This window comes from Setaria viridis, chromosome 9, assembly GCF_005286985.2.
Source record: "Setaria viridis chromosome 9, Setaria_viridis_v4.0, whole genome shotgun sequence".
Lineage (NCBI taxonomy): Eukaryota > Viridiplantae > Streptophyta > Magnoliopsida > Poales > Poaceae > Setaria > Setaria viridis.
Window position 1 is genome coordinate 44,297,258 of NC_048271.2, and position 16,857 is coordinate 44,314,114.

General features: G+C 47.8%; 5 protein-coding genes across 7 annotated transcripts; 4 read left to right on the forward strand and 1 right to left on the reverse strand.

Moving 5' to 3' along the window:
* Positions 1-407: 407 nt before the first annotated feature.
* LOC117838309 (ferritin-like catalase Nec2) lies at positions 408-2,866 on the forward strand. The gene is made up of 4 exons (XM_072290832.1): positions 408-603; positions 687-1,857; positions 1,963-2,188; positions 2,309-2,866. Exons 2-4 carry the CDS (start codon positions 1,448-1,450, stop codon positions 2,681-2,683), a joined length of 1,011 nt encoding a protein of 336 aa, XP_072146933.1. The 5' UTR covers positions 408-603; positions 687-1,447; the 3' UTR covers positions 2,684-2,866.
* A 3,976-nt stretch (positions 2,867-6,842) lies between these two features.
* LOC140220030 (ferritin-like catalase Nec2) lies at positions 6,843-8,595 on the forward strand. The gene is made up of 3 exons (XM_034718277.2): positions 6,843-7,351; positions 7,518-7,743; positions 7,887-8,595. The coding sequence occupies exons 1-3, from the start codon at positions 6,939-6,941 to the stop codon at positions 8,289-8,291; spliced, it is 1,044 nt and encodes a 347-aa protein (XP_034574168.1). The 5' UTR covers positions 6,843-6,938; the 3' UTR covers positions 8,292-8,595.
* Positions 8,596-8,760: 165 nt separating this feature from the next.
* LOC117838310 (small ribosomal subunit protein eS21) lies at positions 8,761-10,559 on the reverse strand. Its single transcript, XM_034718282.2, has 4 exons — positions 10,433-10,559; positions 9,842-9,924; positions 9,620-9,752; positions 8,761-9,033 (listed from the first exon to the last, which is right to left on the reverse strand). Exons 2-4 carry the CDS (start codon positions 9,889-9,891, stop codon positions 8,971-8,973), a joined length of 246 nt encoding a protein of 81 aa, XP_034574173.1. The 5' UTR covers positions 9,892-9,924; positions 10,433-10,559; the 3' UTR covers positions 8,761-8,970.
* Positions 10,560-10,705: 146 nt separating this feature from the next.
* Positions 10,706-14,721, forward strand: LOC117838307 (uncharacterized). 3 transcript variants are annotated; one of them, XM_034718274.2, is made up of 9 exons: positions 10,711-10,870; positions 10,970-11,219; positions 11,454-11,705; positions 11,827-11,942; positions 12,404-12,468; positions 12,540-12,751; positions 13,033-13,180; positions 14,143-14,183; positions 14,269-14,721. In XM_034718274.2, exons 1-9 carry the CDS (start codon positions 10,766-10,768, stop codon positions 14,391-14,393), a joined length of 1,314 nt encoding a protein of 437 aa, XP_034574165.1. In that variant the 5' UTR covers positions 10,711-10,765; the 3' UTR covers positions 14,394-14,721. The 3 variants fall into 3 exon arrangements, with proteins under 3 accessions (XP_034574166.1, XP_034574167.1, XP_034574165.1); XM_034718276.2 differs by lacking the exons at positions 13,033-13,180; positions 14,143-14,183 and having other exon boundaries at positions 10,709-10,870; XM_034718275.2 differs by lacking the exons at positions 13,033-13,180; positions 14,143-14,183 and having other exon boundaries at positions 10,706-11,219.
* Positions 14,722-15,571: 850 nt separating this feature from the next.
* On the forward strand, positions 15,572-16,616 carry LOC117841034 (rapid alkalinization factor 23). The gene has a single exon (XM_034721599.2). It carries the CDS (start codon positions 15,955-15,957, stop codon positions 16,408-16,410), a length of 456 nt encoding a protein of 151 aa, XP_034577490.1. The 5' UTR covers positions 15,572-15,954; the 3' UTR covers positions 16,411-16,616.
* Positions 16,617-16,857: the final 241 nt, after the last annotated feature.

Below are 16,857 nucleotides of genomic sequence, written 5' to 3' on the forward strand. Positions count from 1 at the left end.
GACATCTGCTAAGTGTTTTTGGCGTGTCTAGTAATAATTCATTTAACTCAGAGTTCTGCAAAGCTCTGGCCATTGTACAACAAAACAAAATCTAATTTGGTTAGCACTTTCAGATGATAATATATGATGGAAATGTAATACATTATTTTTATTTCATCTCCCTTTTTCAGATGCAAATTAGAATCGAAACTCTATCTGTGGTTCATTTCATGGACAGACAAGTTTACCTAGTATGTTGACTATCTTAAGGCTAGCATCGCAAAACTTTTAGAGACTCAAACTTTTACGTCAAGATGGGTACGTTACCCATTAAAATTCATATGGAGTTTTTGTGTATCACACTTCTTTCTTACCTAACAGAAGCTATATAGAAATTCACTTGTCTAGATGGCTAGGTCATATAATTGCACGAAGTGATTTGCACTTACAAACACAAAGTTAAACAGATTGATTTTTTTTTCAATTATTCAGTTCAACCATTTATTTCCTCTCCTGCTTGCTTTTCTGGATGCATCTATAGCAGTGCATGTATGACTGGACAGAGGAAAAAAGAAGAAGTGGTTTGGTTGTTTATCGGCGTGCCATGATATTTTCATTCTTAAGGTACAAGCATATCATGAATACATTTTTGAACTGTTTCAGTTGGTAAAGTGCAGTGCCTGACCTTTTTCACCTATCTTGAAAAGGTGGCCCTCATGATCAGTGTAGTTCCTGTTAAATTGCGTGCGAAGTCGGTTCTCAAGTTAGCTGATGCATGTGGCTGGAACTATAGACACGATTGTCAGATAACTCAAGGCATCCGATAAAGGAAATGGCGATCTCAATGGGAGACCTCAAATAAGGAAAGCTTGCTGCTTGCATCCTCAGGAAATCTTGGCAGCAACCAATCAATTTCACTGTCTAGACCGTCCTAGGAGGTTTAGGTACGGCATTCGTGCGAGCCTGGAGGAGCTGCCACTTACCATAATGATGGACACTACAATCTGTATGTTACCATCATCGCCAGGGAATTTGACAAACTGGTCTGAATCTTGAAAAAATGACAATGAAGGCCGTATCTACCTTCCACCTGGCCTTGGCATAACTGCAGCTTGTGCGTGGAGCATCAAAAAGAAGCTGAAGTGTCAGTTCAGGATGGAGCCAGGACAATCAAATTTCAAGCCCAATAGAAAGTTGTTATAACAATTAAGTACATTTCGACTTGAACAGTTTACTTTTCAAATATAAGTGACCTGTTTTCCAGCTAGATACGTCAGTCTTATCTTGCAGGATCAGAAAGACTTGGCAACAATCACTGCCGAGAATGGTAGCTAAGCTGCTCGCCTCAGCCTTCTGGAAAAGAAGAGGAGTAGCTGCCAGCTGATGACTGGACGTTACGCTTCCCACTATATATGTGGTAAGCAACACACCGTTTACCCCCAGACAATGCTAAAGCTTCAGCTAGACCATGGCGTCCTATGCTTCGGCTTCGTTCATGCTCTTGCTGCTCCTGCAACTATGGTCTTGCAGTGAAGCATTGCCCGGCGGTCACCTTGTCGACCCGACCTGTCCTCCGGAGTGGCCATCAGTGGTGGCCATGTCCTCCGAGCACGGCGAGCCGTCATGCCAGCCGCCAGCGCCACGCATCCCGGTGGCCGTGTTCCCCTACGATGTTGACCCGATGCAGTTCGCCTTGAACCTGGAGTTCACCGAGGTCGAGTTCTTCCTGCACGGGGCGTACGGCGTGGGGCTCGACAAGATCGCGCCGAAGCTGGCGCTGGGCGGCCCGCCGTCCGTCGGCGCCAGGAAGGCCAACCTCGATGAGGTGACATGGCCCATCATCGCCGAGTTTGGCCTCCAAGAAGTTGGCCACGTCAGGTTCATGAGCGAGGACCAGATATAATTCACCGTACCATACCTTCGTTTATATATATGACAAAGTTTCATGCAGCAGCTGAAGATGTATGATTGCCTTCGATGCAGGTCTATCCAGCGCACGGTCGGCGGGATTCCTCGGCCATTGATAGATCTCAGCGCCCACAACTTCGCCAGGGTGATGGACGAGGCGTTCGGGTACAAGCTGGACCCGCCCTTCGATCCCTACATCAACAGCCTCAACTTCCTGCTGGCCTCCTACGTGATCCCCTACCTCGGCCTCAACGGCTACGTCGGCACCAACCCCATCATCGACGGCTACGAGACGAAGAAGGTGACCATCTGAAGAACACATTCCATGATCCTTTTCTTTCAAGATCGAACGCACATCTGTGGTCAATAAAAACATCGTGCAGTACACTATACACGTATGTGCAAATATGCATGTGTGCAGCTTCTAGCTGGGCTGCTGGGGGTGGAGTCAGGGCAGGACGCGGCATTCCGGACGCTCCTCTTCGGGCGCCGCGACGAGGCCGTGCCGCCGTACAACGTCACGGTGGCCGAGTTCACGGACCGCGTGTCGGCGCTGCGCAACCGGCTGGGGCGGTGCGGGGTGAAGGACGAGGGGCTGACGGTGCCCCGCGAGCTGGGCGCCGAGGGCGCCATCTGCACCAACGTGCTCTCCGCCGACAGGGACTCGCTCTCCTACTCCCGGACGCCCGCCGAGCTTCTCAGGATCCTTTACCTCACCGGCGACGAGCACGTGCCCGGCGGGTTCTACCCGGATGGCGCCAACGGGAAGATCGCCAGGTCGTTCCTTGGCAAATAAACCACATCATGAGCCAACGAATTGCCTGCAGGAAACTAGCTAATAATAGTTGCCATTGCTTTGGTAGCTTCTTTATGTCCATGAATTATGAGTTTTAATCTGATCGAGTGAAGTGTTGAGTAGCGTGCGATTGGTTTGTCTATGTATTGAAGTACATATTGCACTGCTTATGTGCAGCTCGAACTATAAGTACATGATGTATAAGGTGTAGAAGCGTAGAATGCTGCAACCGGAGCATATATACGGTTAGTTCAACTTGCAAGAGTTGCTGAATAATGCTGCATGATTACGTACAGATATGCGATTCGGGTGGTTCAGTGTGTAACGAAGAGAGGCAGGCAGCTAATGGGCATCTTAAGCAAGGTAAAATCGGCTGCCGTAGAATCCATAACCTGGGATAATAGATGACACGTTCTAGTTCACGCTGTGGTCGATCTGTGGAAGACTCGAAGTTGGAGCTCTGCTGGTGATTAGATTTGGGGATCAGCAACGAGCTCAGGGAAGAAATTATGTAGTGGCAGCACAGGGCCACATGCAACCTAGCTACAAGAGAGATCAGACTCACAAAATGTTATAGTCACAACTGTCTACTACTGTACTTACGAAAATTTGACAAAGTGAACTCTGAATAAACGAGAATCTAATGATAAATGCCCTATCTACGCTTACACCTAGCCGTGGCATAGTCTAAATGACGAAAGTTAGGTTGCAGTTCCATCGCAATCCGCATGACAAATGGAGTATGGGGTGCGCAGAACGCTATTCCTTTTATGTACGAAACTTGAGCTTAGTGGATTGCTTTTCGAGTTTTCGGATACAAGAAGTAACCTCTTAAGTACATTTTGACTTGATTTAATAGATTACTTTTGGGGTACAACAATTACGGAGTACTGATATATAGTATTTTCCAGCTGATATAGCATACCATCTCACAATCAAGATACATAGCATACCATACTTTTGGGTGCACGACCATATGAACTTACAACAATACTAGTTAGGAACTGCAGCCAACTGCTTGCAATTTTCACTGGAATTCTAAAAGCTCCTCTAGGTAGGCTTGGGATAATTTTCACTGGCATTACGTGTTGATGAAAACTGCTAGTGTCACCAACATATTAGCAGAAGTTTTGAAGCAAGCACACAGGGCCATCTTTTCTTCGTAATTTAAGATGTATTTCGTGATAATTTATGGTTGTGTAACCCTGATTATCTCTAAGTAGGCAAGGTTTTCCTTGTTTGTGAAATTTATAGAAAAGGGGAAGTTAATTTGCGCAAAACCAGTTTCACATCCACTACGGGAAAGCTAAAAATTGCCGAGTGTTTTTTCTTTGCCGAGTGTTTTTTTTCGAGCACTCGGCAAACAAGCTCTTTGCCGAGTGCCAAGCTAAAAACACTCGGCAAAGAAAAAACCCTAAGTGTCAAATAAAAAACACTCGGCAAACCCTCCTCTTTGCCGAGAGTCAAAAAAAATACTCGGCAAAGAGGGGACTTTGCCGAGTGTCAAAACACTCGGCAAAGAGGGGGGTTTGCCGAGTGTTTTTTTTGACACTCGGCAAAAAATATAAGTTTTTTCCCCTTTTCACCTTGAAATTTTTTCTACTCCCCACATACAACATGTGGTACTCCATGTTAAAATTTGGTATATTTTTGGATTTATTTGCTATATTTATTTAATTAATTCTATTTTAAGGAAAATTTTGGTATAAGTCAAATTTGAACTGCAAGTGATTCAAATTATAGAATAAAATGAGTAAATGATATTCATGTTATTTAGCCAAATTTGAAACATGACCCACAAAATGAAAAGAAATTTTGAACATTTTGTTCAGGAAACACGACCACGAACGTGTGGCCGAATGATTTTTAAATTGTAAAAAAAGCAAGCAAAGTCTAAAAATCATGAGATTTGTGATAATGTGATGATATCATACGTGGAGGCTGTGGAAAAAAATTGAGAAGATTTCGCACATTTTGTCACGTACAATGTTTACAAACCGAAGCATCTCAGAAGAAGAATAGTAGCATTGAGAAGGATTCGATAAGAATTGGAGTTACAGTGACTGTCGAGTTTTGTTTTGACTACAAAACTTTTTGTATAGGTAGTAGAGAACATATATTGTTTCATGTGAAATTTTTGTAATTTTTTGTAACCGTTAGATAATTTTAATGTATTAAGTGCAATTATAGAATTTTAATTGATATAAATTGAATTTGAACTATAACCGTATAAAATAATGAAATAATATGAGTAGAACAATCAAATATATATTGTTGAGGTAATTTGATGGAGTGTTTTAAAATATATCGAAATAAATGGAGAAAAAAATGTTATAAAATGAAGAAAAATGAGGAAAAAAAGTTTGCCGAGTGTTTTATTTATTGCACTCGGCAAATCAAATTTTTTGCCGAGTGTCTACATTTGGACCTTCGGTAAACAGAATATCTACTCAACCCAACCCCTCGCGTCCGAGACCGCCCCCCGCGCGCTTCCCTCTCCTCCGGCGGACCCAGGGCGGCCCCGCCCCCTCCCCTCCCTCTCCTCCGGCGGGCCCCTCCCCTCCCTCTCCTCTGCTGTGCCGCCCCTCGAGGCCGGATCCGACGGAGGCCATGGTGAGCGGGGGGCGTGGTGGCACCTCGGGGCTGGATCCAGCGGTGGCCGGCCACCACACTCCTTCCCCCGGCGGAGGCCATGGTGGGCGGGGGGGGCGGATCCGGCGGTGGCCGGCCACCACTTCTTCCCCCGGCGACCGCCCCCTCCCCGCGCCCCTCCTCGGCGAGATCCGGGCGGCGGCCCCCTCCTTCTCCCTCCCCCTCCCTCTTCGGCCGCCCCATCCCCACCGGCGACATCCGACGGCCGGGGCCGCCCCTCCCTCCCTCCCTCCCCCAACGGCAAGATCCAAGGAGGGGGAGGGAGATGGCGGCACGCGTGGGTAGGGGCGGAGGGGACGGCGGCGGCGCGGGCCGGGGGAGGGAGACAGCGTTGGCACGGCGAGATCCATGGAGGGGGAGGGAGATGGCGGCGCGGGCTAGGTGGAGGGAGATGGCGGCGCCGCTGGCCAGGGGGAGGAAGATGGCGGCGAGATCCAGGGAGGGCTTGGGCCAGTGGTGGTGGCGGCGGCGGTGGTGGCCGGCAGTGGCGTCGGCGGTGGCCAGCGACTGGTTTTTTTTTAATTTTTTTCTGAAATTGTTGCCGAGTGTTTTTTAGGCACTCGGCAAAACTTTTGCTGGGTGCCCGGTAAAAAACACTCGGCAAAGTTTGTTTGCCGGCAGGTTTTTTGCCGTGTGCCCACTGCCGAGTGTTACACTCGGCATAGGGTTCGCCGAATGTTTTTGGGGCTTTGCCGAGTGCTTCAGGCACTTGGCAATGTTCCTGTGTCCCGTAGTGATCTGCGATTCACCGTGAGAAAGTACTTTTCAAATATTTAATTCTCTTTATTTGAAATGTCGTATCGTCGTAGAAAATATTGGTCAAAGGCTCACCGCCGGTCCGTCATGTCATGGTCCTAAACGATATGTATTGATTCGGGTGGAGTACCGCTTGAAAATTCGATATCATCCTATTTAGTCGCCGTTTCGGTACGGTCCAACGTTAACCGGATTTTAGAATGAGCACTCCAGTTTTTAGAATGGCACATGCATATTTATCACCGGAGAGAAGTTTTATCAAGATATTTTCTCTGACGTAGCCTGCCAAATTACTCCTCCACGCTGAAATCGCCACGCAAAATGACTCCCATGCCCCTAACCTTATCCTTCTGCGGGCCCGCACGGAGAGAATGGTTGGCCTGGCTCGGGTCGGGACGCGGCGGGCGGGGCATGCGAGTCATTTCGCGTGTTGATTCCAGCGTGGAGGGGTAATCTGGCATGACACGTCGGAGAAAATAGTAAATGCGTAAAATTTATCTCCGGTGACAAATATATAGGTGCCATTCTAAAAGGGAGTGCTCATTCTAAAATTCCGTTAGGGGAGCAGAAGTTCAAGGCTAGGGGCATGGGAGTCATTTCGTGTGGAGATTCCAGCGTGGAGAGGTGATTTGGTAAATGTGTTGGTAAAATTTCTTTCCGATGACAAATATGCTGGCACCTCAAGGAATGTCCGGATGGCAAATAATTAAATATCCCAACATTAACAGCATAATAGTGTGTTCCTGCGAGGTAACGCTGCGATGTTATACACTACAAATTCAGGTAGCATCACAATGCTTGACCCGAAGCCAGCGTGCATTTTGCAAGCTGAAGCTTCAGCTAGAACATGGCATCATCACATGCTGCTGCCGCTCCATTCTTGCTCGTGCTGCTACTCCAACTATGCTCCTCGGGTTTAGCATTGCCCAGTAAGTTCATTGACCAGACCTGTCCTCCGGAGCGGCTGCCGGCGGTGGCTCTGCTCTCCAATGGCGGACCCTTCTTGTGCAATCCGCCGGCGCCGCGCGTTCCGGTGGCCGTGTTCCCCCACGACGTTGACCTGGTGCAGTTCGCGCTGAACCTGGAGTACACCGAGGCCGAGTTCTTCCTCCACGGCGCGTACGGCGCGGGGCTCGACGAGGCCGCGCCGGGGCTGGCGCGGGGCGGGCCCCCGCCGGTGGGCGCCAGGAAGGCCAACCTCGACGAGGAGACGAGGCGCGTCGTCTCGGAGTTTGCCCTCCAGGAAGTTGGGCACCTGAGGTTTGTGATCGACTGACGAGCGAGGAGATCAGATGCTCACGTTGTAATATATTCCTCGTTTCTTGAGAGTAACTGCAAGTTTGCAATCGATCTCTGTCCATGATTAATTTGTGAACTGCTGAAACTTGCTATTCACCAGTTAGTGAGCTTTTCCATGGCATGGCAGGGTTATCCAGCAAACAGTTGGCGGGTTTCCACGGCCGTTGCTAAACCTCAGCGCCGACAACTTCGCCAGGGTGATGGACAATGCGTTTGGGTACCGGCTGAACCCTCCCTTCGACCCCTACACCAACAGCCTCAACTTCCTGCTGGCCTGCTACGTGATCCCCTACCTCGGCATAAACGGCTACGTCGGCACCAACCCCATCATCGACGGCTATAAGACCAAGGAGGTAACGTATACCACCTCCGTATCAAAAATATTTGTCGACTTTTGATCATGATGTTTAACCATTCATGCATCTTATTCAAGCCATATAAGAACAAGTGAACCACCAATAAGCAGCTGACGCCATTGAAACCTACGCATGTGCAGCTCGTCGCAGGGCTGCTGGGGGTGGAGGCAGGGCAGGACGCGGCGTTCCGGACGCTCCTCTTCCGGCGCCGCGGCGAGGCCGTGCCGCCGTACAACGTCACGGTGGCCGAGTTCACGGACCGCGTGTCGGCGCTGCGCAACCGGCTGGGGCGGTGCGGGGTGAAGGACGAGGGGCTGACGGTGCCCCGCGAGCTGGGCGCCGAGGGCGCCATCTGCACCAACGTGCTCTCCGCCGACAGGGACTCGCTCTCCTACTCCCGGACGCCCGCCGAGCTTCTCAGGATCCTTTACCTCACCGGCGACGAGCACGTGCCCGGCGGGTTCTACCCGGATGGCGCCAACGGGAAGATCGCCAGGTCGTTCCTTGGCAAACCACGTGGCGCCAACGAGTCGCCTAAAAACTAAGCTAAGCTAGCTGCCGGCCGGACCTTTGGTAGCTTCATGGTATCTCTATGAATATTGAATAATGAACCTTAATTTCAAGTGAACAAGGATCAGCTTGTGTGAGCCTAAATATATGTATTGTGAACCTTAATTTCAAGTGAACAAGGTTGTGCGCCTATTTTCTATACGACCATACAAGAAAGGTATTTGTGCCTACGAGAACTGATCACGTTGGTGCAAACATTGTCTTCTTAATAAGGTGGGCCCAATGTGATTGTCTTCTTAATAAAATTGGGAAGGTTGGTTGGGTGGACTGTTGGAGTTAGTTTTGGAGTTGGAGTTGCTCTTATGCCCGCAAACAGTGTCGAATGAAGAACAAAAGTAGACAGTGCTACCCTGACTTTATCATATAATTTGACTCCTTACTTTAGCATCTAATTTGAATCCAAAACCACCGCAGATTCTAGATACGAAACTCCATGCCACAGCATAAGGGAATTAAGATACTTTGATTTGACAACATTGTTACCAAGGCACATCATACTCAGAAGGAACCCAACAAACGATCATTAAGTCTTTAGATGTAAGATACCAACTGAAATCACAGCATTGCATCCAAATGGTCTGGAGACATGAAATCAAAACATAGCTAAGGAAGGATCCCTCAAGAGTCGATTCAGGGCGAAACTACGAGCAAGATCTACTGCTTGATCTCAGCCTTCCTCTTCTGCCACAGCCTGTCCAACGAGCTGTCGGCGTCACCCTGTCAAAACAAAATATGAAATCAGAACCTATAATGCAATGATAGAGAAGCATGGTTACATCCAGAGTCAAGCAGAATATAGTAACAGGACACAGAAAATAGTTTTAGTACAGTGTCAAAGATTGTCTCAATCTTTAGTTTATCTCCAACAAATTATTCATTTCATACAAAGAAAAGAAATACTTTACGCTAGCTAACAGCACTAGTTACAAACATCATAAACAAATGTATGGTGTTTTCGTGTACCTGAGTCCATGAAACCACATAGATGTAAAAACTTTGTGTATTCATTACAAATTCTGATTCCGAACTACAGCAGAAAATTCAACACTGGACTATAACCAATACTGAGGGCATAAAATAAATCATGAAAAGTGCACTTCAGCTGATAAGGTCCAAGAGATGCTGGAATAATCTTCTAAAATTTATATCCATGCATAGTAGCAACCCGTAGCAGATGACCAACAATGTGTTTTGAGACAGAGTGATGCAAATTCACAGTAACAAGGCATTACATTCTAGCTCTGAATTTGACAAACATACTGCAATAAGCATAAGCCAAATTACAAGGATATGTGACAATCACCTGAGCACGGACGAATCCAGAGAGAGCAAATGTGGTGAAGTGACCATCGTACAGGCCATTCTCATCCAAGTGACCAATGTTGATCTGGACAGAGGCATGGTCCTTGGCGATGATGATCCTGTTAGTGGCAGAGCTGCAAGAACAGGAACTTCAAGCTTAGCACACCACATAACCAACAACTAAGAGCAACACCATTTCAATTAGAGAATGAGGCAACCATACCACTTCCTGGGGACGTAGAGGTCCACCATCTTACCCTCCTCGTTCTGCATGGTGACGGCTTGGGGGGACTACAGCAGCAGCGACTACAGAGCACAGAAGTATACAATCCATCAGGCACATGGGTTTCAAAAGAACATCACCATGTACTTGCTACATAGAGAATTAGGAAGCAAAAGAGGTTTTCCATGAAGTCCTGTAACAATTCCAACTTGATAAACGAGTCTAAACGTTATTCGTAACTGTGCAAAAACTGCTGTCGAACGGCTAAATTCAGGACTCCCAAGATCAGATCTGGATAAAGCATTTCTTTGCAATTCGGCAAAATGATTGGAACGAATTCATCCATGCAGCGAAAGTACCAAACGTCCAGAGTTCATTAATGCATTCCATCTAAGGGACGAAACATGGTAGCACCATTCTACTTGAAACGCTAGCAGTAAACATAATCACAAACCACCGATTCCTCGCAAACCACCAGAGGAGGAGATCCCAAAGACAACCCTTGACTAACAATCAGCGATGCGCGCAAGCACGAACTCTACGAGATTACGCAGCAGATCAATCGGGGGGAGAAGAGGTGAGGAGGCGCACCTTGATTTCTCGAAGGGGAGAGCGGGAGACCGAAGACAGCTGCGGCGGCGGCGTGAGAGGGTTCGGCGCGAGAGGGCTGGTGCAATTTATATGAGACGGCGGGTCGTAAACCCTAGTGTTTGTCTCTGGGCCCGCCGGCAGCGTCACATTCCCTATATTGGGCTGTGTCACCGTGCGCCTTTTTGGACCAATTAGCCCATCAGTAAATGGCCCAGCCCAAACGCGAAAACGGCCCACGTCACGGTACCTCCCCCCTCCTCCCTGTTCCGTTTCCCTCCCCACTCCCAAACCAAAGCAGAGCAGGCGGCGGCGGCGGCGGCGGCGGTTGCGGCCATGGAGCTGTCGATGAGCGGCAGCTCGCTGCGGACGTTCGGCCGGTGCGTGACCTTCCTCGCGCGCGTCGCCTCCGAGCTCGTCCTCCAGGCGCACCCCGCCAAGGTTCGCCGCCCAATCTCGTCGTCCCCCGACCGCCGCGTGGGGTTTCCCCAACTGATTCTTACGCGTTCTCTTCCTCTGACGTTTCATGATTTTCATCAGCTGGAGCTGCACACGCTCAACAGCTCGCGGTCGGCGTACGGCTCGGTCTCCCTCGCGCGCGACTTCTTCGACCACTACCACCTCGACGCCGCGGCTTCGGCGCCGTCATCCACGCCGCTGCAGTGCAGCGTCCTCCTCAAGTCCCTGCTCGCCGTCCTCCGCACGCCGCACGCCGCGCTCGACCGCCTCGTCATCTCACTCCCAGAACCTGATGCGCCCAAGCTCCAATTCACTCTCCACTGCCTCAACGGTGCGCATGCACACCTGTCCTGCCCCTTCGTTCCTATCCGGCTATCCTATCTAGGGTTTTGCACTAGGAATTTTCTGTGATTGTGGAACATTTCCCCAATTTTGTGAATTCCGTGCTTTTGGCGCGCCGTTCTCTGCATTCCCGCCATTTTTACGGTTTTGGCGGCTGCCCCTTTCTCTCGTAGCTGTGGTGAACTATAATTTCTCCCAAATCTTCTTTTGCTGCGTTGATAAGGTGTCAGGAAGACGTACTGGATCGTGTGCAGTGCGGAGCCCGAGGTGCAGTCGCTGGCGCTCGACCGGGGTCGGTTCCCCAGCCGCCTCGCCATCCGGCCACGGGAGCTCGCGCGCCTGCTCTCCAACTTCCAGTCCTCGCTGCAGGAGCTCACAATCATTGCCACAGATCCTGCTGCAGTGCTGCCTGATGCTGGCGGGGATGTTGGGGGCAAGGCCGTTGAGCTCCGGAGCTACAATGACCCTGCGAAAGGTAGTTCCTTCTGGTGTGTCGTGGCAGTATGGTTCTCTTTTATTCTTCTTGGATTGGTTGTGGAGGTAAGCGTTTAGGCTGGTGATTGGGTTCTGAATTGGAATGGTTTCTGGAGTTGCAGATGACTGTGACACGAGACTGCACACACAGCTGTGGATTGACCCTGCTGAGGAGTTCGTGGAGTATGTCCATGCTGGTGATCCAGTGGATGTAACCTTTGGGGTAAAAGAACTGAAGGTGATCTATGATCTGTCTTTTGCTCTTGTAATGGAAAATGAACTGGAATACAGTGCGCCTTTGATTGGATCCTAGAATAGTTTTGTAGAAGCAGCTAGTAAATATGGAAAATATATGTTTGTTTGCATCAGCACATGTGCTACATTTGTAACTCCCTACTATTGTGAATACAAATAAACATAAAAGCAAGATAAAACTCCATTCAGTGCCATTCTAAAACTACGGATTTCTCCTTGCTATAAGTTTGCTAGTTCTTATATCTCATAATTGCTGGAAGTATGTTTCTTCATGACTTCATGACTAGTGGCATGCTTAGAAAGTTCAAACGTTCTATTGTTGATTTGTTTGAGAAAAGATGCATCGTGTTTGGCATCTGTGTGGATAATTGCTTTGCCTTTCTCATCAAGTAATATTAATAGAGTCTTCACATATTTCTTTCTCTCTTTTTTGTTCCATACTAGGCTTTTTTGACATTTTGTGAAGGGTGTGAGGTTGAAATTCTCCTATTTTTTGAGAAGACTGGCGAGTAAGTTACCTTGCTTATGGAATTTCATTATCTTTTTGAATCGGTCAACCTGAGTTTTCATTGAATTGCAGACCTGTTCTTTTGGTTCCAAGATTTGGATTCGATGATGGATCAGCATCTGATTTTGAAGCTACTCTAGTTCTGGCCACCATGACTGTATCACAACTAGCCGACAGCAATGATGCCCAACAGCCAGCTACATCAGCACAACACAACGGAGAACCAAGGGCTGCTACTACACCATCAGTCTTGAACCATACTAAAATATGGTCAGAGCTTTCAGGTTTGTATCTTCCTAGTAAAATGTTCTTTTTAAGTTACCAGTGGTATGGTTACGCTACACACATGCTTTCCTGTGTCCAAGTGGGCACCAAAGGGCCTGTACAGATGTAATGGCTACTTTTGGTGCATTGCCAGTGTCAGGCCACAATGAATGGACTGTGACATGCTTGGTGTAATCAAACTAACTGGTGACTGCAAAACTACTTTCATCTCTGAATCCTAGCACTGTCTTATTGCTAAACCATTGGGCTAGTTAAACATAAGCAAAGCTTTCTTAAACAGGTAATACTCCCAAAAGCTTTGAAGCTAACAGAGAAACACATGCCCAGAAGAAGAGTAATGCAAGCACTAGTATGCTGAACGACACGTCAATGCCCAATGTTGCAAATGCTCCACGCATGCCACCAGTTGCAGATAATGCAAACAATACGTATCCTATAAGTCGTTTTCACTTAATCCTTGCTAATTTCTATTCAATGCTATAACTTGTTGCCACATGAAATTATGGACTCACAACTTTCAGTTTGTTGTATTTCTTTCCAATCCTCCAATTAGTATCAGCATATGTTATCAAGGTAAACCTACCAGTACTTTTATAGCTCATTAGCCACATTAAAAAAGAAATGTTTTTCTCTGTTGTCTGCGTCTTAAGGAAATTGAAAACTTTATGCATGATTTATCTGCGATTATCAGCATCCCTCAACATGGAACCTTTTTGCCCTGTGTTTTAAAGATCTTGACAGAGCAAAGCCTAATAGTCTATGTGGGCATGCCTGCCTTCATCATAGTAAATGTGTTTATACTAATGTCGCCTTCACCAGTTAAAGTTATTGTACACTCTGGCTTGCAGAAGCAAAATTTGTTGCAAACATTTTGGATTGTGCCAAATTTATAAGGTACTCCCTCTGTTCCAAATTGTAGGTCGTTTTAGCTTTTTTAGGTTCATAGATATTATTATGCATCTAGATATAGTGTATGTCTAGGTGCATGATAATATCTATGAACCTAGAAAAATCAAAACGACCTACAATTTGGAACGGAGGGAGTAGGAATGAACTTACAATCATGTTAGTTCTATTTGTATAGTTGCACTGAGTGGTCTAGTTGAAGAAGCTATGCTGATATACAGTCGCTGGGTTTGATTAATGGAAAATTTCTAGGACAATGTGTTGATTCCATAAAACTTGCATAGCCAATAACTATGTGGGGAAATATCAGTTACTGTGTTACTGAGAAAAAGTGATCTATTGTATCTAACATTCTGAATTCATGCATGTGTTTTGATGTTGACAGACCTCATTTGTTCATAATCATAACTTGGTAGCTCACTAGCTATAAGATGTTGGAATGATATTATTTGCTTTGTGTTTCCTTAATTAACTTGTACCACAGAATGCAGCATTTGCAAATGGATCACTTGGAAGAGCATCCTGGTTAATTATCACAACACAATCATTCATTACATTACGTCATCTGTTACTGATAATATTTTGCTAACATGCTTTTATGTTGTTGCAGAAGTTCTCAGTGCTATCCCAAGGTCGCAGCATCACCCGAGCAACTGGGTAGGTGCTGATGATCACGACGATGATAATGAGGACGAGGAGCTTCTAGTCCAAACAACACCTCACTACATGGACTGAGGATAAATGTTGATTCTGAAACATGTAGGCACATTTCAGCCTAGCCAATAGTGGATGAACGATTTAGGAACTAGCCAGAGGCTATTCGTCTGCTCTTCGTAGTTCCTGGAGGGCAGGATTTTACGACTTCGACTAACTTTTCCCAGTCATGTAACACAGTGATAGCTCTCTGTATCAAGTATGAGTGTGTGGCTTCCATTTCTTTCCATTATGTATAGAAACATCGAAGGTGATTTGTTCTGATTCGCGCGTAGGTGGACTGTTTATTGTTTCTTCTTTGTATAAACAACATACTTCAGATTTCTTCACAGTTTTCCTCCTCTCCCAATGCTTTTTGTGTGTGCAACCAGCAGCATCTACTTGCTCATGTACTGATATGATGTCGGTGTGCCTGTGTGCGTGAGCACGTGCAGCGCCCATCATCGCGTTGCTGCAAACCTCAGGGGTCAAGGATTTTGTAGCCGATCCTTTTCCCATATTCCAACATCTCCGCGGAGTTTATTTATACAATGGGCCAGCGTAGCTACCTTTTCATCATCACCTGTGGAGCTCTGTTGTGTGTGGCAATTTAGTTTGTTTACGACTGTTCCTGTAGCAGTGTGCGACTAAACAATGTGCTGTTTTCACTTTAACTGCCCTTGGGAGACGGTGAAAAGAAACTGAGATCTGGCATGGAAACTGCTTCCTTTTACTAATGGAAGTTTTGATTCTTCCGAGTATCCTGCATCAGGGCCATGTTTTGGTGCAGGCGCGGAGCTCACCTGGCCATCATTGGAATCCGCATGCTGTCCCGCTGGATTGTCCAAAATGAATGGCCTCATTTCCTCACCTTTCATTTACTGATCACCGTTTCAAATTGTAAGTTATTTTAACTTTTTTTAGATTCATAGATATTTGTATACAGTTAGGTACCTAAATGGAGTATGTTTCTTTACGGGTTTTGTGTGAATACCTCTGTTTGGCAAAACGTGAGTGTATATACTCATAGGTCATCTCAGTTTTGACTATATATACTCATGTTGAGTGCAAAGGCTTAGAATGTTTCTTTCCTTTCTCTAAAAAATAGGTAATCTCAGTTTGTGAAAACGGGATTTTTTGAGTTTATGTGCTGCTAATATTTCTGCAGGAAACCGTGCGGTTGCCGATTACTGATGGTGCGTGACAAAAGAAAAAAAAAATCTGGGAGAAGATTTCTAAGTCAACCTGCAGCAAGAATCGCGCGCAGGAGCAGAACTGCTAGATGTTTGTGCATTGCCACGCGACCACGCAGTCTCGATGCATATCAGAAGCAGGTTTATATACATGGCATTTCCTTGTGTAATTTAATTTCTACTACACTATTCTGGAGCAAGGTCAACGTAAGCGCATCACCACATACTCCTACTTCCAGTTCCAGTTCCCAGCAGGCCAGCACTCCCTCTGGTTTAAAGCCTTTTCCCTCTGTTCCCTCCACCGCCCAAGCCGCGCTCACTCGCCACCAGCTGCACCGAGCACCGGCCTGTCGCCGGCTCGCCGCATCGCACGTCTCGAAGCACCGCCGCGCCAGCGCCAACGCCCACCCATGGCCTCGTCACGGCAGGCTGTGCCGCTGCTGCTCCTCCTCGCGGCCGTGGCGGCGCTCGTGGGGTCCGCGACGGCAGGCGCAGAGCTGACGGCCCTCCACGCGCGCATGGCGGCGGAGTGGGCGTGGTCGGCGGCGTCGTCGTCCGACGACGACTCGTGCTGGGGCTCCCCGGAGGAGTGCCCCGTCGTGCACGACGTGGGCGCCGAGGGCGCCGAGGGCGCCGGCGCCGGCGCCGCGGCGAGGGCCCGGATGCGGCTGCAGCAGGCGTACTACTACGACGTGAACACGGCGGCCACCCTGCTGCCGACGGCGCAGTACATCAGCTACGGCGCGCTGATGCGGGACTCGGTGCCGTGCTCCATCCCCGGCGCGTCCTACTACAACTGCCAGCCGGGCGCCGAGGCCAACCCCTACACGCGCGGCTGCTCCGAGATCACCCAGTGCCGCGGCTAGCTACCTGCCTCTGCCTCAGCTCGCCGTCTCTTCCGTTGCTGTGATTGTGTTGTTCTCTCTCGCCTTTCTCTGGCCATCTGCTTGATGGCCTCATTGCTTCCAAGGGGAAGCTGGGAGTGCCTCGGTGATTCACCCCCTGCTGCTATGCTTGTTATTATGCGGATGAAAGAAACTGATTAAACGAGATAGATTGGAGGTTCCTTTTCTCTTCCTTTTGTCTGTTGCTGTGTCAGCTCCCTGATTCGATTCTTGACTGTCTGTGTTCATCACTTGTGTGATACGCTGCACTGCTTTTTTCTGCTCATGGCCGCTAAGCCTTGTCCATCATCTGCAACGATCTTAGCAATACAGTGTTGGATCCCATTCCTCTACACAACTGAATCGCGAAGGACACGCCGCAGAAATGATACCAGTCGCATTTAACTGTTTTACTGTATTCATCTTCCT

Excerpts from the sequence above, each read along its gene's own strand:
- LOC117838309 (XM_072290832.1), top strand. The coding sequence starts at position 1,448 with ATGGCGTCCTATGCTTCGGCTTCGTTCATGCTCTTGCTGCTCCTGCAA. Across the intron at positions 1,858-1,962 it reads CAAGAAGTTGGCCACGTCAG|GTCTATCCAGCGCACGGTCG; the intron begins GTTCATGAGCGA and ends CCTTCGATGCAG. Across the intron at positions 2,189-2,308 it reads ACGGCTACGAGACGAAGAAG|CTTCTAGCTGGGCTGCTGGG; the intron begins GTGACCATCTGA and ends GCATGTGTGCAG.
- LOC140220030 (XM_034718277.2), top strand. The coding sequence starts at position 6,939 with ATGGCATCATCACATGCTGCTGCCGCTCCATTCTTGCTCGTGCTGCTA. Across the intron at positions 7,352-7,517 it reads CAGGAAGTTGGGCACCTGAG|GGTTATCCAGCAAACAGTTG; the intron begins GTTTGTGATCGA and ends ATGGCATGGCAG. Across the intron at positions 7,744-7,886 it reads ACGGCTATAAGACCAAGGAG|CTCGTCGCAGGGCTGCTGGG; the intron begins GTAACGTATACC and ends ACGCATGTGCAG.
- LOC117838310 (XM_034718282.2), bottom strand. The coding sequence starts at position 9,891 with ATGCAGAACGAGGAGGGTAAGATGGTGGACCTCTACGTCCCCAGGAAG. Across the intron at positions 9,753-9,841 it reads CTCTACGTCCCCAGGAAGTG|CTCTGCCACTAACAGGATCA; the intron begins GTATGGTTGCCT and ends CTGTTCTTGCAG. Across the intron at positions 9,034-9,619 it reads CTGGATTCGTCCGTGCTCAG|GGTGACGCCGACAGCTCGTT; the intron begins GTGATTGTCACA and ends TTGTTTTGACAG.
- LOC117838307 (XM_034718274.2), top strand. The coding sequence starts at position 10,766 with ATGGAGCTGTCGATGAGCGGCAGCTCGCTGCGGACGTTCGGCCGGTGC. Across the intron at positions 12,752-13,032 it reads AATATGGTCAGAGCTTTCAG|GTAATACTCCCAAAAGCTTT; the intron begins GTTTGTATCTTC and ends TTTCTTAAACAG. Across the intron at positions 14,184-14,268 it reads TCACTTGGAAGAGCATCCTG|AAGTTCTCAGTGCTATCCCA; the intron begins GTTAATTATCAC and ends ATGTTGTTGCAG.
- LOC117841034 (XM_034721599.2), top strand. The coding sequence starts at position 15,955 with ATGGCCTCGTCACGGCAGGCTGTGCCGCTGCTGCTCCTCCTCGCGGCC.